The sequence below is a fragment of the Felis catus genome, chromosome B3, assembly GCF_018350175.1.
Source record: "Felis catus isolate Fca126 chromosome B3, F.catus_Fca126_mat1.0, whole genome shotgun sequence".
Taxonomy (NCBI): Eukaryota; Metazoa; Chordata; class Mammalia; order Carnivora; family Felidae; genus Felis; species Felis catus.
Genome location: NC_058373.1, coordinates 73,938,805 through 73,965,154, shown reverse-complemented (window position 1 = coordinate 73,965,154; position 26,350 = coordinate 73,938,805). Strand labels below are relative to the sequence as shown.

The 26,350-nt window shown below is 53.1% G+C and overlaps 1 protein-coding gene and 1 long non-coding RNA gene across 30 annotated transcripts in view; one reads left to right on the top strand and one right to left on the bottom strand.

Moving 5' to 3' along the window:
* ZFHX2 (zinc finger homeobox 2) overlaps positions 1 to 11,604 on the top strand; it is a 31,740-nt gene extending 20,136 nt beyond the window's left edge. For 12 of the 17 annotated variants that reach the window (XM_019832826.3, XM_023255590.2, XM_023255591.2 and 9 more), the window contains 8 exons: positions 64 to 581; positions 1,125 to 1,365; positions 2,636 to 2,710; positions 3,118 to 3,188; positions 4,854 to 5,054; positions 5,419 to 5,545; positions 5,685 to 9,155; positions 9,406 to 11,604. In XM_019832826.3, the coding sequence (XP_019688385.3) occupies positions 64 to 581; positions 1,125 to 1,365; positions 2,636 to 2,710; positions 3,118 to 3,188; positions 4,854 to 5,054; positions 5,419 to 5,545; positions 5,685 to 9,155; positions 9,406 to 10,382 (5,681 nt within the window). In that variant the 3' untranslated portion in view covers positions 10,383 to 11,604. The remainder of the gene's footprint in view (positions 1 to 63; positions 582 to 1,124; positions 1,366 to 2,635; positions 2,711 to 3,117; positions 3,189 to 4,853; positions 5,055 to 5,418; positions 5,546 to 5,684; positions 9,156 to 9,405) is intronic. The other 5 variants (XM_045059695.1, XM_045059697.1, XM_045059696.1 and 2 more) reach the window with 5 other exon arrangements.
* Positions 1 to 23,749, bottom strand: part of LOC102899889 — a 28,253-nt gene extending 4,504 nt beyond the window's left edge. Inside the window, exons 1-3 of one of the 13 annotated variants that reach the window (XR_006599414.1) lie at positions 20,545 to 23,749; positions 17,949 to 18,111; positions 8,002 to 8,638 (exon numbers count right to left, since the gene is read on the bottom strand). This is a non-coding gene — a long non-coding RNA (uncharacterized LOC102899889). The other 12 variants (XR_006599413.1, XR_006599411.1, XR_006599409.1 and 9 more) reach the window with 12 other exon arrangements.
* Between the last annotated feature and the right edge of the window lie 2,601 nt (positions 23,750 to 26,350).

Here is a 26,350-nt window from a genome sequence, read left to right as displayed (position 1 = left end):
TATCCCCATTTACCCAACTGCCCCATTCCTTCCTTGGGCCTCTAACCTGCTTCTGTCCCCCAGCCCCTGGCAGCCTCTCCCCGGACACCCACCTGCCTCCAAGCCAGCTCCTGGGCTCCTTGTCTGACAGCCTGCCCACCTCACCACCCCCAGATGACAGCCCGTCCCTGAAGGTATTCCGCTGCCTAGTGTGCCAGGCCTTTAGCACAGACAACCTGGAGCTGCTGCTCTACCACTGCAGCGTGGGCCGAAGCCTCCCGGAGGCTGAATGGAAGGAGGTGGCCGGTGACACCCACCGCTGCAAGCTCTGCTGCTATGGCACTCAGCTCAAGGCCAACTTTCAACTCCACCTCAAGACTGACAAACATGCTCAAAAGTACCAGCTGGCAGCCCACCTGAGGGAGGGGGGTGGGGCCGTGGGTACCCCCTCCCCAGTGCCCCTGGGAGATGGGGCTCCTTATGGCTCCGTTCCCCCCTTGCACCTGCGCTGCAACATCTGTGACTTTGAGTCCAACAGCAAGGAGAAGATGCAGCTGCACGCCCGGGGCGCAGCCCATGAAGAAAATAGCCAGATCTATAAGGTGAGAGTGGGGCAGGGAGCCTCTGGGACTTGAGGGGAGCAGCACAGAGCCTCTGGGGGGAGAGAAGAGAAGGGCATGGGGACGGATCAAAGAGATGCTGAGTGGGAGAGCGATGGGAAGACCCAGGACTGGATACAGTGGCAAGTATGTACTGGGATAATCAACTTTTTGGAGATAGTCGTGGAGGGGAGGCCAAAGGATGGTGGACTCTGATAAAATGAATCCAGTACTTTATTCGGCTTTTCTGATGTTTGGGACTGGAGGGGAGTGTCTGCTCCGGCCGTCTTGTCATCCGTTCAAGAGGTTGGAACCAGATTCCATTCACCTACTAGGGTGGAGTCCAGGATTGGTAGGAGGAAGAGAAGGAGACGGGAGAAAAGGCAGTAATATTCAGATGGCCACAGGAGGGAAAGGGGAGGGGGCTGAAGAGGGTGGAAGGGATGGGTAGGGAGGGGCTGCTGCTGGTCAGGCTCCCTTGGGGGAGGTGAGATCTCAAGGTGTCTGTCCCTTCTGGGCCTGAGCATCCTCTTTCTGTGCTTCCAGTTTTTGCTGGAGATGGAGGGGGCCGCGGCAGGGGCTGAGCTGGGGCTGTTCCGCTGCCTGCTGTGTGCATGGGAGACCCCCTCCCGCCTGGCTGTGCTGCAGCACCTACGTGCACCGGCCCACCGCGACGCCCAGGCCCAGCGGCGTCTGCAGCTGCTGCAGAGTGGCCCCGCAGCCGAGGAAGGGCTCTCGGCTCTTCAGAGCATCCTGAGCTTCAGCCATGGGCAGCTCCGGACTCCCGGTGAGGAAGAGGGGACGGGGCAGGGCGGGCAGCAGGTGTGGGAGCTGGGCGTGGTGAGGTGATACCAGTGAGGAGAAACGGGTCTGTGGGCAGTCAAGAGCAAGTGGGAAGGGGCCAGCTGTGAAGGGGAGATAAAACCGGACTTGGGGAAGAGTGAGGCTGCCCAGTGAAGCAAGGAGCAAGAGGCTGCTGGAGGGAGGAGGCAGTGAAGGGCAAGGGCTTTGCTGGGTGGAAAGCAGCGAACAGGAAAGCAGATGAGGAGGAATCACCCGCTGATTCTGAATCGTGAACAGCGTCCCAGCAACACTGGGTGTGGGGAGCGGCAGGAGCTGGTCAGGAAGGAGAGAACTAGAAAAGCGGAATGGAATCCACTTCGTGCTGGGTCAGGGTATGTCAGAAGAAGATGGGAGCTGTGGGCCTGGCCCGAAGGTTGCAGGGATAGGAAGCCCTTGACAAGTTCCCCAGCCTCTTCCTGTCTCCTAGGAGGTCTTCAGCCCGAAGGCTGGGCTTAGGGTCCCCCTTAGGCAGCTGAGGTTGTACCAGCAGAGACCAGGAACAGCCCGCCAGGCGTCATTGATCCAGAGGGTGCAGGAGAAGAGCCTGGAAGGGGCTGTCAGAGGTGGGCATGGGCATCGGGGCTTTGTAGGGGCTGGCGGTGGGCGAGGGTGAGGGTACGGGCAGCAGGAACCAGGAACAGGCAGCATTGACTGGTGCTAATTGAATTGCCAATATGCTGGCTGGAGTTAAGTGCCGGAGGGGCCCAGATCAATAGCTAATGATCCTGGCGCAGGGCTGAATGGAGTTAAGGAACTTTAACACTTTAATTAGGCTGCCACCGAAAATAAATTCCTACACATCTGTCAATTCTTACTTGAGTGGTAATCTCCTCTCCCAGCTAGACCTGCCGCCTCCTGCTTGCCGCACCTGCCTCCACTCAACTTCACTTTCCTTCTTCAGTGCCCCTCCCTTTAGCTCTCTGGGCTCCCTGTTTCTGGGACCAGTAGGCAGGGAGCCCAGTTGGCCTGTCTCTGCTGTCTATGGCCAGACTTGTTTCCTCATCTTTAAATGATGGGGGCTGGGTACTTAATCTCTTAGGCTCTCCCAGCTCCAACCGTGTCACTTCTTCTTCATCCGTTTCTTTTTGGCACCTTTTTGACTCATCCATCCATTTTCTCCTTCTCCTGGCTGCGTGTCCTGCTTCCTCTGCCCTATGTCCTCCCTTTCCTGATGCTTCACTCTTTTAAGTTGGCTCTCCCCTCATCCCACACAGGGAAGCCTCCTGTCACCCCCTTAGCTGAGCTGCCCACCCCTGAAAAAGACGCTCAGAACAAGACAGAGCAATTGGGTGAGTTGCTCATCTGGTCCATTTTCCCTCTATCCCTGCCCCTTGTCCCCCACCCTCCGCCCCGTCCTCATACATTCTGAGGTGTACATGGGATTCTGCAGTAATCCAGCTGCCCAGCGAGGCCTCCTAGGTGCATGGAGCCAAACTGATACAAGAAAGGGCTCATCAGAGGGAAAGGAGGGGGAGCCACAAAAGGCTTAAATCTGGCCGTCCCGCTAACCTGGGATCAGCCCTGCTGGGCCTCCTTTCCCTGTGCTGTGTACAGCTTTGTGTTTTCCTGCCCTTTCCCCCCAGCCCAGCCCCCTACCCTGGAGGCTCTTTGCTACAAGTCAGGTAATGTTAAGGGCTGGGGGTCTGGAAAGAAAGAGGGAAGGCTATCAGAGTCTCTTAATCTCTTCTCCTTTCAGCTTCTGAAGAGGTCGAGAACAAGTCTGGCTCTCGAGGAGACAGTGCCAACCAGACCACGGTCAGAACTGGGGTAATTGGGAATAGCTGGGGTGGGGGGGTGGGGTAGGGCCTGGTTTGACTGAAATTTGTTCATATTCTAAAGCCTGAAATTCTTATCAGTAGAGCTTTACAGCCAGATTTCAGACTAATGGCAGACCTAGTTTTGTCATGTTTGTGACTTGTCTCAAAACACATTAAGAGATGCCACCTAGGGCCAGTTATATGTTTAGCACCATACAGGGAGCAGAGCTGGCCCCAGGGGTGGAGCACAGAGGGAGAAGGCAAGAAGGGAGGGCAGGACTTGAGGGAAAAGTGAAGACAGAAGCTGTCCCAAGGTAGGAAAAGCTGGAAGCAGGTGGAGGAAGGAGGGGAGGAGGGAAGACAAAAGTGAAGAAATGAAAAGAGAAAGCCCAAACCAAAAGGCTAGCCTGCTGCCCAGCTCTCTATTCCTGTCAGGAGCAGAAAGACAACTAGAGACGGATGGTCATCTCCTGCAGAAGGCCCCAAGCTTGCATGGAACCATCTGGGCACCTCCTTCCTGAGGGTAGAGGCCCCAGCCCAGATGACTGACCCAGATAGCAAACCCTGAAGCTCTCCAAGTTTCCCAGCCTTGGGCCTCTGCCTGGCCTAGGCAGGACCTGTGTGTTTTAGCTTTGTGGCCTGAGAGTGTGGATTCTGAGGGGACTCCCAGACTGGGTCCCTGAGGCTTCATGCTGCCCCTCCCTCACAGCTCTCCAAATGGGACCTCAACAGGCAGGATTACTACATTCCCACAGACTGAAGCAGTGCTGGCCAGATCCTCCTCACTCCTGTTTTCTCCTGCAGACTGATTCCAGATGTCTGTTCCCAGGGCCAAGTGCATTAAAACGAGCATCTGGATGCCCTTCCTTTATGGCCATCCTGTCCCAGTATGCAGGCCTGGACCAGTGGCACAGGGGGAACTGAGCCAGGGAGCCAGGGAGATGAAGATAGGCTGGAGGTCAGGCAGTCAGGTGACGAAGGTGGAGACAGGGCCTTCCCTTGGCCCCACCCCTCTAGAGGTGTGGGCGAGAATGTGCCTGCAGAGCAGGACAGAATTTTCCTGGGCCGCTGGGGGAGCTGTGGCGTTTGTTTACATTAAGAAGGGGAAAAGGAAAAGAAAGTGGGAGCTGCTGAGCCGCTGGGAGATGAGCCGGCTTCTGAGCAGACAGGTAGGGAGGGCCCCTCTTCAGGAGACACTCAGGTTAGGGACCTTGGGGAGGCAGAGTGGGCAGGGATAAAGGAGCCTCTGGGTCCAGATGTGCCAGAGGGCAGGGGCGCCATCTCACGGGGAAGGCACGGGCAGGGTGTGGGTGGGTAAGAAAACTAAATCCCGGGCAGATAGGTACAGGGTCATACTGTAGCTGGAGTACTAAGCAAGGCAGCAGAGAGAGGCAAAGACCAAGGAAAGACAGGCCAGGATGGAGGGAGAGGGCCGGACAAAGAAGGCAGGCAAGGGGAAAGTCTAGCCTAGGCCTTTGTCCCAGTGGAAGGGAAATGAGGGAGGAGCCAGCTTCTTGCTTCTGGCTGGATCCGTGGTGATGCCTTGATGCCTCTGAATGCGGCTCACTCCTAAATTGGGAGTGGGGGATCATGCTGTGTCCAAGAACACAAAGGGCTGGGTGATGGTGGGCCCCATCCTTCTCTGACACCTCCTCCCCAACCCATGTGCCCCCAGGTATTCTGCTGTCCATACTGCAGCTTCCTGAGCCCTGAGCCCGAACAGGTGAGGGCTCACACCCTCTCCCAGCATGCAGTGCAGCCCAAGTACAGGTGTCCGCTGTGCCAGGAGCAGCTGGTGGGCCGACCTGCCTTGCACTTCCACCTTAGCCACCTTCACAACGTGGTGCCTGAGTGCGTTGAGAAGCTGCTGCTTGTGGTGAGTACTGGCTGGGTGAGGACCCATTCAGGAGGCCCTGTTTGGGCCAGGAGGGGAAGAAGAGGCAGGGGCGTCCAGGCAAGTATGGGTTTAGCGGGGACAATGTTGGTGAGGAAGCCAAGCATTTCCTTCATTTCCATTAGGTCCTGATAAGAGCTGTTCAACGGGAGGCATGGGCTTTGGTGCAGGAGAGGCAGCAGCCCAGGCCCTCCCCTCTGGGGAAAAGCCAAAGTTCTGGGAGTGTTTCCAGGAGGAGACTGGAGCCCTGGACAGGAGCTGGGCACAAGCCCAGGTGCAGAGCAGGGCGTGAGGAGTAGCAGGGTGGGTCAGCACAGGGGAGTCACTGGGCTTTCTTCCATTGCAGGCAACAACTGTAGAGATGACCTTTACGACCAAAGTGCTGCCTGGGCCCACTCTATGCCCACTGGGGGATGCCCCAGAGCCCCCTGCTCCGGGGCCAGAGCCTGAACCCAGCAGAGAACAAGGAGCAGGTAAGAAAGGGGACGTGAGCTTCATGGACCAAGAGGGTCTGAAGACAACTGAGGCAGGGATCAGTTGTCCTTGATATGGGGTGGGTGGGGTCTGACTTCAGACAGTTACCTTCTCATGGCACCCTTCTCTTTCCTTCAGAAGGCCCTCAGCTGACCCCAGAAGCCAGTCCTGATCCTCTTCCTGAGCCTCCCCTGCCCTTAGCTGAGGCCCCAGACAAGCACCCAGGAAGCCCTGATCAACCCCCTTCTCCAGCCCCATCGCCAGCCTCTCGGCCTGATGTCCTGGCGGAAGAATTGGCCCCTCCACCCACCATGGCTGAGGAGGAAGAGGGGCGTGTGGGGGAGCCCCGCCCTGCAGAGCCAGCTCCATCTGACTCTCGCCACCCTCTGACCTATCGGAAGACCACCAACTTTGCCCTGGACAAGTTTCTTGACCCTGCCCGGCCCTATAAGTGCACTGTGTGTAAGGAGTCCTTCACACAGAAGAATATCCTTCTGGTCCATTACAACTCTGTCTCCCACCTGCACAAGATGAAGAAGGCTGCCATTGACCCGTCCGGCCCTGCCCGAGGAGAGGCAGGTGCTGCGCCTCCCACTGCTGCTGCCACAGACAAGCCCTTTAAGTGCACTGTCTGCCGAGTCTCCTACAACCAGAGCTCCACCCTAGAGATCCATATGCGCTCAGTTCTGCACCAGACTCGCTCTCGGGGGACCAAGACTGACGCCAAGGCCGAGGGGCCAGAGCGTGGCCAAGAAGAGCCCAAGGAGGGTGAGACTGAGGGGGAGACTGGCACAGAGAAGAAGGGCCCTGACCCTGGTGGCTTCGTATCTGGGTTGCCCTTCCTGTCGCCTCCCCCACCCCCCTTGGACCTACACCGATTCCCAGCACCCCTCTTCACCCCACCAGTCTTGCCCCCCTTCCCTCTGGTGCCGGAATCACTGCTTAAGCTCCAGCAGCAACAGCTGCTCCTGCCCTTCTACCTCCATGACCTCAAGGTGGGGCCCAAGCTGGCATTGGCTGGGCCCACACCCCTGCTGTCTCTGCCAGCTGCCACTCCTCCTCCCCCGCCCTCTAAGGCTGAGCTGGCTGAGCGGGAGTGGGAGCGGCCCCCCATGGCGGAAGAGGGGAATGAGGCGGGGCCCGCCTCACCCCCCAACTCCACGCCCAATGAAGCAGCCCGCACTGCAGCCAAAGCCCTTCTAGAAAACTTTGGCTTTGAGCTGGTGATCCAGTACAACGAGGGGAAGCAGGCTGTGCCCCCTCCCCCGACCCCACCCCCACCAGAGGCCCTGGGGGGTGGAGACAAGCTGGCCTGTGGGACCTGTGGGAAACTCTTCTCCAATATGCTTATCCTCAAGACACATGAGGAGCATGTCCACCGCCGATTTCTGCCCTTTGAGGCCCTGAGCCGTTATGCTGCTCAGTTTCGAAAGAGCTATGATAGCCTATACCCACCCTCTGCAGAGCCCCCCAAACCTCCTGATGGGTCCCTGGATTCACCAGCTCCCCAACTGGGCCCTCCCTTCCTGGTCCCAGAGTCTGAGGCGGGGGGGGCCCATCCCTCTGAGGAGCGAAGCCGGGCAGGAGGACGCTGGCCACCAGAGGAGGAAGAAAGCTCCAGAGGGAATCTGCCTCCCCTACTGCCTGCAGGCCGCAGGTTCTCCAGAACCAAGTTCACAGAGTTCCAGACCCAAGCCCTGCAGTCTTTCTTCGAGACCAGTGCCTACCCCAAGGACGGAGAAGTGGAGCGGCTTGCAAGTCTCTTGGGCCTGGCTACCCGTGTGGTGGTAGTGTGGTTCCAGAATGCCCGCCAGAAAGCACGCAAAAATGCCATCGAGGGGGGGCCTGTGCCAACCGGAGGGGGCAGTGGGGGAGCCTCTGGCTGCAGGCGCTGCCATGCCACCTTCTCTTGTGTTTTTGAGTTGGTGCGGCACCTCAAGAAATGCTATGATGACCAGCCCCCTGAAGAGGAGGAGGAAGAGGCAGAGAGGGGGGAAGAAGAAGAAGAGGTAGAGGAGGAGGATGCAGAGGAGGAACAGAGCCTGGAACCCCCCGCACGGCCCGGGGGCCCGTCACCTGAACCTGCAGACAGGGAAGAGCTGAGCCAAGCAGAGGCAACAAACCCAGGAGGCAAAGAGCCTGAAGGGAGGGCCCCTCCCTCGCCTTCCCCAGTCCACGCTTGTGACCAGTGCACCATGTCTTTCCCCAGCCAAGACCTCCTGACCAGTCACCGCCGGCTACACTTCATGCCATCCCTGCAGCCCGGTGCTGCACCCCACCTCCTAGATCTGCCATTGCTGGTGTTTGGGGAGCGAAGCCCCCTGGTGGCAGGTGCTCCACAGGCCCCAGGGCCACTGCTGAAACGGAAGCATGAGGAGGGCAGCCTGTCCCCAACGGGCAGTGAGGCAGGGGGTGGAGGGGAGGGCGAGCCCCCCAGGGACAAGCGCCTACGTACCACCATCCTGCCCGAGCAGCTGGAGATCCTGTACCGTTGGTACATGCAAGACTCCAACCCAACGCGCAAGATGCTCGACTGCATCTCCGAGGAGGTGGGACTCAAAAAGCGGGTGGTGCAGGTCTGGTTCCAGAACACCAGGGCCCGGGAGAGGAAAGGCCAGTTTCGAAGCACCCCTGGGGGGGTGCCCAATCCAGCCGTCAAGCCCCCCATCACTCCTGCCCCTGCAGCCTTCCCCAAGTTCAACCTCTTGTTGGGCAAGGTAGATGATGGATCTGGGAGGGAAGCCCCAAAGCGGGAAGCACCTGCTTTTCCCTACCCACCAGTTACTCCTGCTGCCGGTCCCCTGGCTTTCCTACCACCTGGGAAGGAGGCCACCACCCCAACACCAGAGCCACCTCTACCTCTCCCACCTCCCCCTCCACCCAGTGAGGAAGAGGCTACAGAGGAACCTTCTAAAGCTTCACCAGAGAGCGAGGCTTGCAGTCCATCTGCAGGGGATCTCAGCGATTCGTCTGCTTCCAGTCTGGCCGAACCAGAGTCTCCTGGGGCTGGGGGAAGCAGTGGAGGAACAGGAAGTGGGGTCGGGGTTCCAGATGGAATGGGGCAGCGGCGCTACAGGACCCAGATGAGCAGCCTGCAGTTGAAGATCATGAAAGCCTGTTATGAAGCCTACCGTACCCCAACCATGCAGGAGTGCGAGGTGCTGGGGGAGGAGATTGGGCTGCCCAAGAGAGTCATCCAGGTCTGGTTCCAGAATGCTCGTGCCAAGGAAAAGAAGGCCAAACTGCAGGGGGCGGCAGTTGGTGGGGCTGGGGGCAACGGTGAGGGCCCCTTGGGAGCCCAGCGCACCGACTGCCCCTACTGTGACGTCAAGTATGATTTCTATGTCTCCTGTCGAGGCCATCTCTTTTCCCGCCAGCACCTGGCCAAGCTCAAAGAGGCAGTCCGAGCCCAGCTGAAGAGTGAAAGCAAGTGCTACGAGTTGGCCCCAGCACCTGAGGCACCCCCGGCTCCCAAGGCCCCACCGGCCACCACACCTGCCTCTGTGCCCCTTGGAGCTGGCCCGGCCCTGCCTCGCCTGGCCCCGGTCCTCTTGTCTGGTCCAGCTCTGGCCCAACCCCCGCTGGGCAGCCTAGCTCCTTTCAATTCAGGTGAGTGGGCAGTTGGGAGGGGTTGGACTTCAGAAAGCATCTCTAATGACATGCCCCTCTTTTTTCTCCTGGACTCTTCCACCTCCACTCTCCTGTTGCCTCCTTAGTTTCAAGCTCTTGGGGGAGAGAAGGGAGGGAAGGGAGCAAGGCAGCTAGGTGGTGGGAATGGGCGAGGGTGTGGCTAGAGGTGGCAGGATGGACACCAGGCCAGTAGGTGGCTAACCCTTCATCCCTCCTTTCGTCTTCCTAGGCCCGGCAGCCTCCTCGGGCCTCCTGGGCCTCGCCACTTCAGTCCTGCCTGCTACCACAGTGGTCCAGACTGCTGGCCCAGGCTGCCCCTTACCTCAGAGACCTGTGCCCGAACAAACTAACTCCACAGCAGGCACCACTGACCCTGCCCCAGGACCCCCTACTGAGCCCTCCGGGGACAAGGTCTCTGGTGAGCGCAAGCCAGTTGCAGCGCCCACCAACTCCTCCACTGACACCCTCAAGAACCTCAAAGCACTGAAGGCTACAGTCCCAGCCCTGTTGGGGGGCCAATTTCTGCCCTTCCCATTGCCCCCCGCAGGGGGGGCAACACCACCAGCTGTCTTTGGCCCCCAGTTACAGGGGGCCTACTTCCAACAGCTCTATGGGATGAAGAAGGGGCTATTTCCCATGAACCCCGTGATACCTCAGACCCTCATCGGACTGCTCCCCAACGCCCTCCTCCAGCCACCACCCCAGCCCCCTGAGCCCACAGCCACAGCGCCTCCAAAGCCGCCTGAACTGCCTGCTCCAGGGGAGGGGGAGGCAGGGGAGGCGGATGAGTTGCTGTCAGGCAGTACCGGCATCTCCACCGTGGATGTGACCCACCGCTATCTGTGCCGCCAGTGCAAGATGGCATTTGATGGGGAGGCCCCGGCCACGGCTCATCAGAGATCCTTCTGCTTCTTTGGGCGGGGCTCGGGGGGTTCTGTGCCCCCCCCGCTGCGGGTGCCCATCTGCACCTACCATTGCCTGGCATGTGAGGTGCTGCTGAGTGGGCATGAAGCCCTGGCCTCCCACCTGCGCTCCTCGGCCCACAGGCGCAAGGCGGCCCCACCCCCAGGGGGCCCACCCATCACCGTCACCAACGCCGCCACTGCCGCCACGGCTGCCGTGGCTTTTGCCAAAGAGGAAGCAAGATTACCTCACACGGACTCCAACCCAAAAACTACTACTACCTCTACACTTCTAGCTTTATAAACAGATAAACCAAGATGGGGGGAGAGGGGAAGGCCTCAGGGCTCCCTCCCTTACTCCAAGGGGTGTTCGGTGGGAGCTCAAATCCCTCACCCCGACCCTCAACTCCGCCCACCTCACGGGAATATTTAAATTCCCACCCTCAGTGGGCTTCACACACCCCACCTCCAGCAGAGTCCTGCCTCCTCCCCTGCCCCCAGACACACACTGATCCTCTGCGGCTCACTGCCCCATCTTCACAGACACCCACTTTGTCCTCCTGATGGTCCACTCATCTCTGCCCTGCCCACCACACACAAGATCTATCCTTGAGTCCATCTTCCTACAACCTTTTCCCCACTGAATTCCCAGTCACCCCCCCCCCGCCACAAAACAGTCAACCCCCGCGAACACACAAGTACATGTTATCCCATGCTGTTCTACTGACTGAGAAAACACCAAAAAAAAAAAAAAAAAAAGAAGAAAATAAAAAAGAAAACCCAAGGCAAAGAAGGGGTAAGGAAAACAAGCATTGCTACTCCCCCTTCTCCTTACCCCCTTGTCTAGAGTCTAGAGCGTCACACAGCTCACAAACTTTCCAAATACCCAGTTGGCTCCCAAGGTTGGAGCCTGGGACGGGCAGGGAGCCCACAAAACTCGAACCAAACTGGAGGCTGGCAGGGGGAGAAGTGCTTGCAGCTCACTCTCCCCACACCCCTCCCTCCTAACCCTCTCCTCGCCTGACAGGGGAGCCCCTGCGGCCTGGACTCTAGGGGAAGCCGCCGCCAGGAACCCCTCTGCCAACCCCCACCCTGCACCCTGGGAACTGCAGTAGCATATTCTCAAAGGCTTTAAACACAGAGATCCTCTCAGCAGCCGTGGGCCTGCCCCTTGTCCCATCCCTGCCACATGGGGGTCCAGCCTCCGGGACCGGCGCTGCCCACCAACGGCAAATCCAAAGTTCTTTTATTTAAAAAAAAAAAACAAAACAAAACTGAAACACAGACACGACCAAAAAAAAAAAAAAAAAACACAAAACAAAAAACAACGAGAGAGAGCACGCGCGCACATGTGCACGGGAGAGAGATGGAGACAGAGGAATGAACTAAAGTAAAACGCAAACTTGGAAAATACAGAAAAAAAAAAAAAAACTGAAAAGTCTCCCATCAAACAAGTGTTTTTTTCCTGTTTGTGTTACCTTCCCCTCCATGTTGAGGGTTTCTTTAAACCACTGGTCTTTGGAAGATCTAATGGCTTTAAGTCCTTGTGTGGGTTTGGTGATCCTCAAGATGGAAAGCCATGCAGCCTGGCCTTGGCCATGCCCAGCCTCAGGTGGGGGCTGGTAATGGGGAGACGGGCTCAGACACGGGGGAGACCTACCCTTGCCCCCGAACTGAGTATTTATCAGGACAGGTAACATCCCCTCATTCCTAGCTGCTAGTTAGAAAAGTCAGTACCACCAGATGTATCCCAGAGGTCCAAGGAAGAAAGGGGTGGACAGGGCAGTTGGGTAAGCCTCTCTTTTGTGCAGCTAACCACCACTTCCTTTTGCTTCTTTCACAAAACCCTTCTATCTCCCTTCCCATTACTGGTCACTTCTTGGACTCCTTGCCTTTGTGGGGTCCCTTGCTCTCCATATGTGTTCTTCCCTCATCCTCTGCCCTTGCCTTTTTTCCCACCAGCAAGCAGCAGCTGCTGGAGGTGCCACCAAAGGAGTCAGGCTGTCCGGGAGGCCCACACGGCTCTGGAGCTCATGACAGATGAGGGGGTGGGTGGGCAAGGAGGTGACTGAAGCACAAGGTGAAGAATGTCTGATAGGGTGCTGTCACCAAGGGGACCGACGAAAGAGGAATGAGCTAGAAGAGAGTCCCCCACCTCTAACCTCATTGTTCCTGCCAGGATCAGGTGGTAACTGGCCACCCCAAAGCCCAGCTAAATTGGCACAGGGTAGAGAAGCAGGTGCTTTATTTCAACAAAGAAAAGCTTGCAAAAGCTCCTAGTCCTCCAGGTAATTTCTGCTACTCCCCTTGCCCCAGACTTCCCCTCTCAAGGGAGTCTCTTTGCAAACTTTCTCCCTTCAGGCTTCTTCCGCTACCATCATCCATTTAATATGCAGACACACAAATTCAGTCAGCCCTAGGATTTTGACTTCCTGGCCCGTCACTCCACCCTGTGAACTGGTTAATACCAAAGCGGTGGCTTATGTGCCCAGAAGATGGGAGGGGAGAGTGGGGGAGGGAAAAGTCAGCTGAGTCCCTAGTGCCCACAGGTTCTGCGAATCGCACTTGTGGTCCATTTCTAAAATTAAAAGCTCCTACTCTAGCAAACTGGGGTGGGGCAGAGCCAGTCATTCTGATGATGTCAGGTATAAATGCAGGCCCTACTGTGGCCTCAGTCTTGCTGCCAACCTTCCCACCTCTCAGCATCTCTTTTACACCCCGCCCTCCCTCCTTCCCTATCCTTTACCTTCTCCTGTTGAGATTCTGTGTATAAAACTACTTTCTTAGCAACATGTGTGAGGAAAGAACCTTTTTCACTCTGTGCTTTCAGGGAATATGACTTGTGTATAAAAGTTGAAAACCAAAAAAAAAAAAAAAAAAAAAAAACATTTTAAAGAAAACCATGGCAAACACCTGGTATGGGATGATTAGGGGTGTGGTGTCATGCATTTTACGAGCTCACAACCAGGACAGGTTGGCTTCAGTTCGAACTGTGTATATTTTTAGTGGGAGTTAAGAGAGCCAGATATCCCTCCTCCTCCTCTTGCCCTCAAACATGTTCCCTTACACCTGGATACCCTGGTCTGGAGACACCATGTACATGCATAGCAGTAGACAGCAACTGACTCTAAGCAACTGTCCTAACCAGGAACCCTGCAGTTGGAGACAAAAGAGCAGGGCTGACTGTGGAGTTAGGTTTCCCATTCCATGTTCCCAGTGCCCGGAAGCATTCCTCCCTAACCCCATTCTCAGACCAGAAGTCCACAGGAGCAGTGCTCCTGCTTCAGAAATGCGCAGTGGGCCACTCTGGTAGACAGAAGTCAGTAGGCCCTATGCAGAATGCTAGAGGTGAGCACCAGGTCGTGCTGCTTCTCCTGGGGAGCAGTAGACCCAACTCAAGCACCTGGCACATCAACAGCTATATTGTAGTATAGGCTCCACCCCAACAACCCTAAAGTGAGCTTCAATCCATGGCTCCTATGATTGGTCTAACACGGCCTGGGGCAAAGGTCTAGGGTCTGACACATGGGTCCTAAAGCATCCAAATTCTGGTCTACCCTACTTACCGCTAGGATCAGTACCAGGAGACAGGAGGTGGAAATGAGCTTGGCTGTTTTTGCTCTAAACCAGAATCATTATGGGATGGCTTTAAGGTACCTCATTCTCAACTAGGAACAGAACTCCAAGTCTTCTGCAAGAATATGGCAAAATCTGAAGCTGCAGCAGCCAAATGGGGTAGAATGTGCAATAGGACCACTAAAAGAAACCCGTTCTTTCTCCAGCTCTCTAGCCCCTGGAGTGTACTTACAGAAGCATGCACAAGAACCAAGAAAGCCAAGTATTCCAGCCATGGTAGCACCCATCTACTTAATTCCTTCTATTTGTTCCTTAGTCACTTTCAGGGCTTAACAATCAGATCACCAATCCCCCAAACCTCCACCAACCTGTTTTAAGACGCATTTTTCCATCCAATAGAAATATATATAGGAACTTGCACCTGAAATACAGAACTCTGTCTGTATAACTGCACCAGTGGAACAAGCACACACACTGTCAGCAACTGCAGCAGAACCATGGAGAGAGCTACAGGGATACATACATGCCCTAAGGAAGGGCCCCATGGGCACAAAGGCACAAAGGACATGCCTTCAGACCTATCACCTACACTTCACATAAGTAGAACCACCCTCCAGGACATACTCATTTTCTTCACATAAAAACAGTGGGTTTGAAAAGCTTATGAACAGTCAGGGGGAAATGTAACCAGTATCAGAAAGGGTGACCAAGTGTTATAATCCATGGGGAAAGGACTTTCAATTTCTCTGCACTGTGACACTAGGGAGGGGAGAGGTAGAAGAGAAATCAGGAGGAAACTTTAGGGAAAACTCATGAAACACAGGAATAAACTGGTTTGGGACCCTGTGTTATAGGAAGGGTAGGCACTGAGGAACCTTTCTCTCTAGGCTGTGGTGCAAAGCTCAAACCACCATCTGGGAGCAACTAGTGAGAAACTTGTGAGCCGTGAGGATGTCATTTAGGACTAAGGAAGAAATGCCCCAAATACCAAGGAAACCTTTGCTACAACAAGAAGGGCTACAGACCCAGTCTGCAGGATTATAGCTTATATACATTGTGAAAAGGGCAGATGAAGGAAAAGCGAGATAGAGGACATCCATAGAAGACCTAGACCGTAACTCGTCAAGTTTGGGGAGCGATGGGAAGTGATTCCCAGGCAAGACTATACAGGAAGAACATAAAATTGGGTGAGGTCCCACCCACTCTGTCATTCTCCATCATACAGAGGTCTCAGACAACCTTCCACACAAAGGGGTAAGTGGCATTATTCCATCAGTAGTCTGAACCTGGTGTTTCCTGCAGCTCTCCAGCCAGAGAATTGTCTGGCTAGAAACTCATGGGGAAGCAGGCTGGACCTGCTTATGTGGACCAGAAGGAAGGTAATGGGGAAAGGTGCCCTGGGATTGACTTTTTTTTTTTTCTTTTTTTTTTTTTTAAAGTAACCTCTACATCCAACATGAAGCTCTAACTCATGGCCCCAAGTTCGAGAGTCAGATGTGGAGTGCCTGGCTGGCTCAGTCAGTTAACCTCTGACTCTGGATCTTGGCTCACGTCATGATCTCACTGTTTGTGAGTTTGAGCCCCATGTCGGGCTTTACACTGATGGCACGAAGCCTGCTGGGGATTCTGTCTCTCCCTCTCTCTCTTCCTCCCCCAGCTTATGTTCTCTCTCCCTCTCCCTCTCAAAATAAATAAACTTAAAAAAAAAAAAAAAGAGTCAGATGCTCCACCAACTGAGCCACACAGGCGCCCTCCTGGGGTTAACTCTTAATCCTATCCAAGCAAACTCGCACTTTTACACAAACAATGGCTAAAACACTGAAATGGGTAATCTGTAGGAGCTCAGCATGCCCCACATCCACAGTCCTTCCCTGATACTCAACCTTGTACCATGTCTTTTCACCTGGACTTGAAGAATGACCCACATTGTGCTCATTCCCACCGAGTGCTCAAACAACAGTATTGTCTGCATCTTGCTAAGTATCCACAGTCGGCTAGGCCCTGTACTCTGCTGACCCCTCCTTCCACTACCCAGGACCCAGATCTGTCTCCAAGAAGAAGAGTAATTAGGATTCATCCTGTACCAAGCATAGAATCCACACAAATCTTGCTGGACCACAGAGAGCCATCTTCTGGCCATGCTCCTAACCTGGTGGTTCTCAATGGTAAAGTTTCAGAAACAAAGGGCGGCCTACCATCAGAATTTGAAAGTGTTCCCTAAGGGATTCTTTTGTGATAACTACTGCCAGGGAGAAGCACCGTTCTGACAAGCTAAACCTGCGTGATTTGACCTCACAATCCATCCTATTCCTCCTGCTGCTCCTACCCAAAACACATTTACACACACCCCACATGCATGGCAGCATAAAGACAGGCCTGTGGTTGGGGAGGAAGAAGAAAGATGCAAAAAGCCTAGAGAAATCCAACCTAGAGTAACTGTTCTACAAGGTGACTGCTGTCTCTTAAAACAGTTTCTCAAAGTTCTGTTCACCCGCATCGTGGTCACCTGTGCTGGCTTAAAATGCACATTCCTGAAACACATTTCAGATTTGTTTAAGAACCCCTGATTTGGGCTGCTCAGCCCATATACGTCTGTGACCTGCCTGGAACTTTCCAGCACCCAGGGCCCTATCCTGCTACACCAGGGGCTCCCACCAGGCACCTAGCATCACCTCGGAATTGTTTGCTTCATTACCCTGCCATCACCCCCACCTCCAACATCTGGGAAATCTGTGTCTTCTGCCAACAGGCTGTTCTTGAACAGGAGACAAGAAACATCATCCACTCACCCATTCGGCTGAGTGTCTCCCTGCTTTTTCCTCTGCTGTGGAAACCACCTCCCTTCTTCTGAAGCTCGCATCCACTTCCAGAGATGCTGAAACCAGAACTCCCCCCAACCCTAAGCAGCTCAGTAACATAGTAATGGTTTGATTTCCTTCTGGGCAGGTCTCCTCCATCGGACCCACCCAGCCTCCCCCAACATTACCCAGAGCCAAATCTTCTACTTGAAGATCTTCCTAGTTACTAATCCACAGCCTCTGGCTACTCAGAAAGCAAGGAAAGCCCAACCTATTGGAATTTCTTCCAGATTGAGGCCCAAGGTGCAGTTTTATGGCACTGCCAAAGGCACTGCCTCTGAAGGCATAGGGCTGGTCTGTGTCACCACAGATGCTGGGGACTCTCCTTCTAGGAGCCTTCCTCTCTATGAGGGTTCATTGCTGATCTGTGGATTCCCTTTCAGGGGTGAATTTCAAAGACATGGACATTTATCCAATTCTACCTAACTGCGGTGCCATTGAGAAATTCCTAAATCTCCGCAAACACTCTTTCTGGAAGGACAAGTCCCAGGTGCCTTTGTTTTCCTTATACTTATCTACCTCTTTAGGCCTAGAGCACCTCTTCATTTTCCTGGGACTGTTACTGAATATGGGCCTTTTAATGAGGGAGGAAGAACTGGTTCATCTCAACCACAGCTCAGCCAATCACAAGATATAGGGCAGACAAAATATATACAGGCATAAACCACCCCACAACCAACAGCAAGGCCTGAGGGTTCCTCCTTCCTACTTCTAATCTCTTCTGGCACCAGCTTTGTGACAACATAGCTGGCTGTCCCCTCTACAGCTTTCATTTGCCCTGCTAGCATTTTCTCTGTCTTCACTGCCCAGAGAGGCGTACAGGCCACTGGCCTGGAGCCTTGGATTTGGTTTCTTGCCTATGCCCTTGTCCCTCTGTTCTCCAGGTTCCCTTGAAATAGCTACTCAAACACTGACTGTGGTAGCAGTTAAATCCCTTTCTTGGAGGCAGTTAGGTAGGAGGGAGGTGGGTGTCTACTTGAGGTTGGCTGGCAAGTACCGATGCAGCAAGCTGTTGAGGGTGCCATCTCATGCCACTCCCCAGCAGAGCTCCGCCTGATGCCCGGAGTGCCCATGTGCGCTGCCCCCTCTCCCTCTGCCGCCAAGTGGCGGTCGTGAGCATTGTTTGGCGGCTTTGGGTTTGCCGCAGTGCCAGGATCTGAGACACTGTTCACGTGCTAGTGCAGCACTACCAAGCGTGGCGGCATCTAGTTGGTTGGGTGCCAAGCAGTAGGACCCAGATGGTGATAGAGAGATGAAAGAGGGGTGGAGTGGAGGGAGGGGGAGGAGAGGAAGGCACCAGGGAGAAAATCAGATACCTCACTTGTTAGAGTGGAAAGTCCAAACGAGATCCACAGAAAGGTGCCCTTCCCATTCTAGATCCCAGCTCAGCAAGCAAGCCACCCCCCTGCTCCCACCATGCTCGCACGGTGACATACACAGACCAGGCAAGAGGATTTGGCCATCTTCAGCAGGAAACTGGCTGGGGGCCAGACAGGACTGCCAGCGCTCTCTGTCCTTCTTCCTTGGGGTCTTGGCAATGGCACGCTTCCTCCTCTGTGTCCTCAAGCCTCTCTCCGTCTGTCGCTCCGCTCCCCATGCCTAAGAGGGAACAGGAAGGAGGTCCTGGCAGAAAACAAGTCTGTTCTCCCAAACAACTCTCTCTCTCTCTCTCTCTCTCTCTCTCTCTCTCTCTCTCTCTCTCTCTCTCACACACACACACACACACACACACACACACACACACACACACACACACACCCCATCTCACCTCCCTTCTCATTCCTGGCACACAGCAATCTTCTCAACCAGATTGGCAAGAGGCACTTCTACCCTCCTCCATTCCACACAATGCCAGAGCCTCTGCCAGGCTCCATGGGCAGTGCCAGCACCCATTGCTTCACGCCCACATCCCCGTGCTTTTCACAAAGGCCAGCCCTGAGGAGCTCCCCCAGGGAGCAGTGGCACGATCCCTTCTCCTGCTCTTAGACACTTTCTTGGCACTTCCCTGGCTACTGTTTCCACCACTTCACTTTCCCAGACTAGAAGAAGGCTAACTACCTCATAGTCCAACTGTTTCTCAGAGCTGAGCTCCAGAGAGACAGAAACATCATTAACACATCTCTGCGCCTCCTCTCTGCCTCCTGGGGCCCCTGTTCCCACTGCCCCAGCTTGGGGCACCAGCCTGACGGGTGTGATGCCAATGGCTCCCAGGTACCGAGTCTCCCTCTCAGACCACCAGGACTCCTGCGGCTGTCCCCCTCCCCATTCGCTTCCTCCCATCTCCGCGGGCACAAGGGTGGCAGCTGCAGTGCCAATGCGTGTAAGCAGGCAGCATGAAGCAACTCATGCACCCTCTTCTGCCCTCCCAGGCCTCAACCCTCTCCCCTCCTTCCACTCCATCCCCCTGTCCTTCTGGTTGGACACTAGATTGGCAACCGCAGTGCCAACCCCCACCCATGCCCAGGAGGCTCACATACAGCACGCGTTTATGCGTACATGTACATGCGCACACACACACACACATACACACGGCCCCATGAGTGCCAGGCAGCGGTGGCAGACACACAGCAATGCACAGTGACGGGTATACCCGAGGAGGCAGCCAGATTCGGCACCTGATCCAGCACCCGTTTGGGATTGGGTGGGTAGGCGGGCGGGCAGGCGGGCGGAGGGGTGATGGAGGCAGGCGATGGCCCTAGGTTGGCAGCCGATAGAGCTGGGAGAATGGAGGGAACAGATGCTCTTTGCCCAGCCTCTCTCCCTCTCTCTCGGAGATCAGTGCCAAGCTGGGGGGATGGGGTGAGGGGAGGATGGGGGAAGGGTGGCATTTGGAAAGCTGGCAGGGGGGGGAGCTGGGTCCGCCCAGGCTGGGCAGTGCCGGCACTGGCTGCCGCCTCTCCACTCTGCCATCTGTCTCGCTTCTCTCCCCACCCCCTTTCTCTTTCTCTCTCCCTCCTTCATCCACAGCAAACCGAAAAGAAGAAAACAGGGTCCTCGTTCCACCCACCCCCAACCTCTGCCAGACCCCCTTTCCTCCCCACAACTCACCACACCATACCACCACCAAGCCATCTGTGCTCTCTCCTCCTGGCTCAGCCACCTTCTTTCACTCGCCTTCGCCCTCATACCAAAACGGGTGCAATGTTTTAAAAATATATATACATGTATATTTTAAAAAGCAACTTAAAAAAATTTTTTTTCTTTGGGAATGTCCTGTCCTTCTGAGTCTGGGTCCTCGGTGCCAATATTTATGGCAAGCAGAGGGAGGGGACCCTGTCCTCAGCTGGTGCCCATGAATCCCATGCCAGGGAGGAGGGGTGGCTGGGGTGGGGTGGGGGTGGGGTGGGGTATCGGGAGAGCTCTCTTCTCTCTGCGCCTGTGGTGGTTTCTTTTTTTTTTCTCCTCTTCCACTTCCGGAGCAGATTCAAATAGATCTAGAGCCTTCCCCACCCCCAGTTCCCAGGGCCCCTGTGCCCTTCTCTCCCTGCTTTTGATTTTATTCCTCGATCACCCTTTCCTTTTTTTGGTGTGCGTGCGTGTGTGTGTGTGTGTGTGTGTATGTGTGTGTGTACGTACGTGTGCGTGCGAGTGTTTGCATCCATGGCGGTGGGCACTGTGCCAGCCACCACACAGCCATCTGCGATGCCTTCTGCAGCCTCCGCTTTCTCCTTGCCACCTCCAGCCCCCAGCTCCCCAGCACCCCAGCTCTCCACCCCCCGTCATTAATTAGCTACTGAATTAATTAAATCGTGAATGCTAATTAACATTCCTACAGGGCACGCTGCCAGGCTGGGAGGGCAGCGGGGGTGTGAAGAGGGGATTGGGAGATTGGGATGGGGGAAGAGGAAGGAGAGCCAGTCTGCTTAGAAGAGCAGGGGGGAAATGAAAAGAACCCAAGAAGGATGAAGGAGAAACAGGGCAGAGTGATGAGACATGAACATGGAAAATGGGGTGTAAAAACGGAGTCCAGAGGAGAGCAACCCACCTTTCCTGCCCAAATGAGACAGAGCCAATTCTTCTCACCAAGCTTACCTTTCCATCCCAGGACGTATATATTCCTAAGGTGAGGGACTCCGGCAGCTTTCTTCCTGTCTCTTATAGAAAATTAACCCCAAACCAGAGAATCAACAGCTACTACCTGTCAATCCAGCCACAGTGATCCTCAGACCAAGCCACCAAGAGGAAGCTCTGGGCTCAGAGGAGCCCATGTTGACTTGTCTGTCTCTACCTCTCAGATATTGAGGTAAAGGGGGCAATCTGTGAGCATCTGCTGCAGGGAGGCATGGGGGACTGACATGGGGAATTGTGAGGGGTGTCAATTCAATGGGAATTCAATAGCAATTAGCAAAAATCATTGGCACTGCCTGCAAGGCTGCGCTAGGGAGACTGTGACAAAAGACTGCCTTTGGGATTCCAGAGGAGGAAGAGTGGAAACACTCCTTCCCATCTTGAAGGTCAAGAATTTGGGGAAAAAGGGAGTAAGGACCATCTAACTTGGAGTTGTTGCTGTTTTTAAGGGTTGCTCCTTAGAAAAGTGGATCCCACGATCAAATTTGTTTGGGAAATTCTGTTTATTCCCCCTTTAAGAGATTCAAAATGCATACTGGTTCGTTGATGCTCTGAGAAGTCCTGAGAAAAAAGAAAATGTTAAATGTGTTTAACCCAGATACTCAAATTCATTGGGCCATGGAACCCTCATTTTATATTTTCTAATTTAATTAATTCTATTCACACAGAAGCAGTGCTCCACTTTGGGGAAAGCTCTATCAAGTAATTAGGCGTGGCTCTGGCCTGGAAGCTGGCAGACAGACTAGCTGGTCCCAGGTCAGCTGAATCCCAACAGTCCACAAAGAAAGGAAGAGCACCTAGGCTCTGGTCTTCTGAATGTGATACACCAGCTCATGATGGAGAAGCCATAACAATCTTTAGCACCATAGACTTACACTTTCAGAGCTGGAAAGAGACCTTAGCAACCATTCCTTAATTTTACAACAGAAGCAACTGAGACTCAGAAAGGTGAAGTGATTTGCTTAAGATCACACAGCCACTAGATGACAGCACTGACATTAGGACCAGAATTTCCTGACCTTTAGAATAGGAGAGGACTTAAAACTCTAGGACCAGCCCGACATAGGATTTATCAGTTACATATGCTCTTAAAGAGCTTCACCCAGACTCCTTCTCTCTGTTGACTAAGGCCCAGGCCTAGTCTTTTTCCCCTGTTGCCCGCTCTCTTCCACCCCCACCTTTGGAACCCTGCAGCATTTCCCTGCCTCTGGAGAGTCTAACCTATCTTTCTGTGGAAGTGGGGATGGGGGCAGGAGTTTGTGTTTTACAAAAGCTCCCAAGTGCTCCTGATACCCTGGATTCAGAACTTGTCTTCTAGAGTGCCCTGTCCCTGCTCCCCCCTGCCCCCATATACTATTGCTTTCAACCCAAAGGTTCTACTCTCTCATGACCTTAACCTTATTCTGGTCAAGAAACCCCAAATGCCTCCTGGGACATTTCCTACTGTATTCTTAGCAACGTTCCCTTTGCCTCTCCTTCTCACTTTGGCATATGGAGTCCCTGAGGTCACTTAACTTCTCCATCAGAGTCTTTGAGAGGGCAGGCTGTCTTCAAGTTGCAGGGATACATGACTCACTAGTGAGGAGACCCTGGAGCCGGCTTCAGAGACCTTCCAGGACCCACAGCCTCCTTGAGCTTCTGAACATCTACCCTCCTGCTACAGTGTGAGCTCCTCTTTTCTTGCAAGGCCCTTCAGGAACTGGAAACAATGGAGAAAGGTGGAGTCCAGCTTATTTCAAATGTCGAAGAACATTACTGAATTGCTTTTGCTTTCTGGGTCCTATATGTGAAATCCATCCCACTTCACACCCACCCCGGCCCCAACAACTTCACAAGACTGATGACTCTCTTCACAAGATACTCACCACCCCCATTTTAAAGAGAGAATAGCTGTGAAATACAAGTTTGATTTGCCAAAAAAGATTTACATCCAAATATCTGAGAATGGGGCACCTGGGTGGCACATGCACATACTCTCTCTCTCTCTCTCAAAATAAATGAATAAACATTAAAAAAAAAAAAATATCCAGGAATGATAAGGTCCTTCCTTTGGAGCTCTAAAAGTCTATGAACACGCCCGCTAACCCCATCTCCTCCTTTCTTCCCAGGTTTCTGACAGGATAACCCTTTGGCCCTGGGCTGACAGAGCCACTTGAGTGTGACCCACTGTCCACCTGCTAGCTACACCTCCAGCTGAGGGACCATCTAATAAAGGGAGGACAAAGTAGAGTCAATTACCCAACTAGACAGCCAGAGGTAAACTTAGATGTTCTCCTAGGACACATTTTTAAAGAAAGCATTTTGGGGCTGCTTTTATTGGGTGCCATCTTTGTTAAATTACCCCCTCTCAGTGGTCAGTGACAGAGGCCAAAGTCTAGCTTTCCAGGGTCAAGGATTTCAACCCGGTTCACTTTCCCTTCTGGAGCCTGTTTTACCTCTTTAACACCCAGGCACCAAGCCACTGTCAGTAGCAGAAGCTCTCCAGAGCTGCGATATAAATGATGATTATTCTATTATCAAATAGCATTGCCAAGCCCGGCCAGCTCCCTACAATGGTAGTGGCAGAGGCGAGCTACAAAATTCAATATTGATAAACTGTATATTGTCTTCTAGAACCATCACTCTGCTTGACAACTACTCTCTTAAGCTTTCCACCATTAGTGGCAAAGAAGAGGGAGATATGGTTAGTGATGGCCCTGGGGGGAAGGGAAACTAGGCAGAGGGAAAAACAAAGGGGCCCAGAAATTTTGGGGTAGATGAAGTCCTCAGAGCCCACCCCTTCTACAGCCCCCAACATGAACCAGACTACTTTGACTCCTCAGGCTCTGTCCTGACTTGTTCTTCTGGAGGGTTAGTCTTAAACAAAGCTGTCTAGAAAAGTCTAACAATGGCGAACAGGAAAGGGGCCTATACTCTAGTCCCATCTCTGCCAGGCTTTCAATGGCACTTAACTTCCCAGTATTTGCATTAAAGAGAAGGGAATGTACCTAAACTTCAGTCCAGCATTAACCTTCTCTAATTCAACTGTTTAGCACATCTTCTAAGAGAGCAAGCACATTTCTGGGACACCTAGGTGGCTCAGTCGGTTAAGCGGCCACTTTGGCTCAGGTCATGATTTTGCAGTCCATTAGTTCATGTCCTGCGTCAGGCTCTGTGCTGACAGCTCAGAGCCTGGGGCCTGCTTTGGATTCTGTGTATCCCCCTCTCTCTGCCCCTCCCGGACTCATGCTCTGTCTTGCTCTGTCTCTCAAAAATAAATAAATGTTAAAAAAAAAAAAATTTAAAAGAGCACATTTCTTTTAGGGCCTGACACCCAAATGGAAACAGGGTCATAGGACTAAGTTTTCTAGGAAAACGGTTTAAGACCTTGAGCCCTAGACTTAAGGCTGTACCAGATCTGCTCTCCACACCAGGGCCTTTGTACTGTCTGTTCTCTGTGCTGGTGTGCATTTCCCTACACAGGTGCTCTTTGCCCAGGAGGCCTACCTGATCACCCTATTTAGTACAGACACTTCCCCCACCCAGCCCCTTGACCCTGCTCTACTCTTTATTTTCTTCTCTTGCGTCTATTACCTTCTAACATATAATTGACTTTATTATGTATATTGTTTATTTTCTATTTCTTACTTCTGGCATGTAAACTCCACAAGGGTCAGGATATTTGCTTTATTCGTGAATGTATCCCAAGCACCAATAACAGCGCCTGATGCATAGAAGGTGCTCAATAAATATTTGTTGAAAAAATGAAGCTAAGATTAGAATGGTGTATGTTTTGATCAGACCTATCTGACTAACCTCACATTTGGGGATGGGAGCAGGGAGAGATGGGTTGCCATTTCAGTGCTCTCTACCTTCTAAGCAGGATGGCTGGTGGATGCCCCCATATCCTCCTCCATTCTCATCATAGCCTTAAAGAACATGCCACTCAGGAAAACCTGATATTTAAGTGAGATGTTTACTGCTGAACCCAAGCACCTTCCCGATTTGCACTCAGTCAGGTCACCTCTGGTCCATACTTCAGGACCCCATTCCAGGCCATCCCAGACTAAAAGTCCAACTTCTAACACCATGATACTCCAACTTGGGTAAACATAAGAATCACCTGATAAGCTTGTAACACTTACTGCTAGACTACCTTCCAGAAACTGATTCAATAAAACAGGGAAGCATTTTTAACAACTTTCCCCAAACCTCAAGATGACTATCATGATAGGTGTTATTTGGGCCACACTGTGAGGAACTTCGGTGCAGACAGAGAGCGAGGGAACTTATTAAGTGAGCCTTAATGCTGTCTCTGCTCTGATTCTACCTAACTCCAGGATATGGCTCTGCCTAGGATTAGGACCAAAAGAAATGGATCTGTAAGGCTTGCCAATTTCTTTCCATAGAGCTACAAAAATTTAAAACAGCACTTAGAGAAATATGGAAAAAACCGAGGAAGTAGAGGATGGCAGCAGCATGGAGCTAAGGTGAAGCCATGTCCCAGAATGTCCTAACTCTGAACCTTCTATTTTTGATAGCTTCTTCAGAAATTAGGTGCTAAGTTTAAATATCTCCTCTTAGCAAGTAAACAGGTGAAAATGAGCATGTCTAGAATGATGGAAGTATCTCCCTCTGTCTATTTTATGTGGGGAAATCTAGCACGAACCAGGCGAGTGGCCGGGGACTCAACTCAGCTGGAGTGCTTCCAAGTGCCGGACTATTGCCCAAGACAGGCTCTCATGTTCAGAACTGAAGAGGACTCAATGTTCCGCCACCAAGGGCATTACTTCTTAGGGCAACTCTGTCCAGGAACAGTGACTGTCAAGCAGATGTTCCCAAAGGGGTGACATCATCACCATCAATCAAACCTCAGCACAGAGGTTCTTGGATCCTCAAGATAGAACTTGGGACAATGGAAACAAGTCAGCAGCAAGAAGGGATAGCATGGTTGTCCCATGGTCCTAGGAACAAGATGAGGGCTCTGGGATGCTATGTGTAAAAGCATCTAGGTGGAGGAGGCAAAATGGGATGGGGAATACCCATTAGGTCTTCTTTCACCTCTGTTCTTTCTCTTTCTTCTTTGGATCTTCCACTCTTTGGAAACTTGCTGGAGGCAAGCATTATTCCTGCCCATTCCATAGACAGGGAAGACTGAGTTATTCAGTCATAATTTAATCCCACCACTAAGGACTGAAAAGGAGCTGAGTCAGAACTGAGCCAGCTGCTGGAGTCCTTTCCAATCAGGCAGCCTGGGCTCCAGAGCCCATTCTCCTAACTGCTTTGCTCACCTACTGATTCTGGACTAGAAATGGGGTGGGAGTTGCCCTAAATGACAGATTCAAGACTAGGTCTAAGTCTCTTGAATCTCAGGACAGTGCTGGGACTCGGAATCAAGAGCAGAAAAGTCACTGGGGTTACACATACCCTCAGAGAAACTTTAAGTCTCCCTAGCTAAGTTCAGTCCCTGATATCCTATTCTAGAAGTTTTGAGTCTGGGATACTTCTAGTCCAGTGGGTCTCACATTTGCTATTTCACTATCATTTAGCTAATGAACACAAGGAACTATGAGCAGACTGCTGTTACACAGCATAAAGGAGAAGGCAAAGATATGCAGAAGGCAGAGGAGAAAGCTCCTTCACGTACATATACCACATCTGCAGATGCAAATGTTACCCTGAAGGCTATTGACAGCAATGGAAGGATTTAAGCAGGAGATGAGGGTAAGATATGTGCTTCAGAGAGATTACTGTGGAGGGTCACTGGAGACCAGATTCGAATGGGGACGAA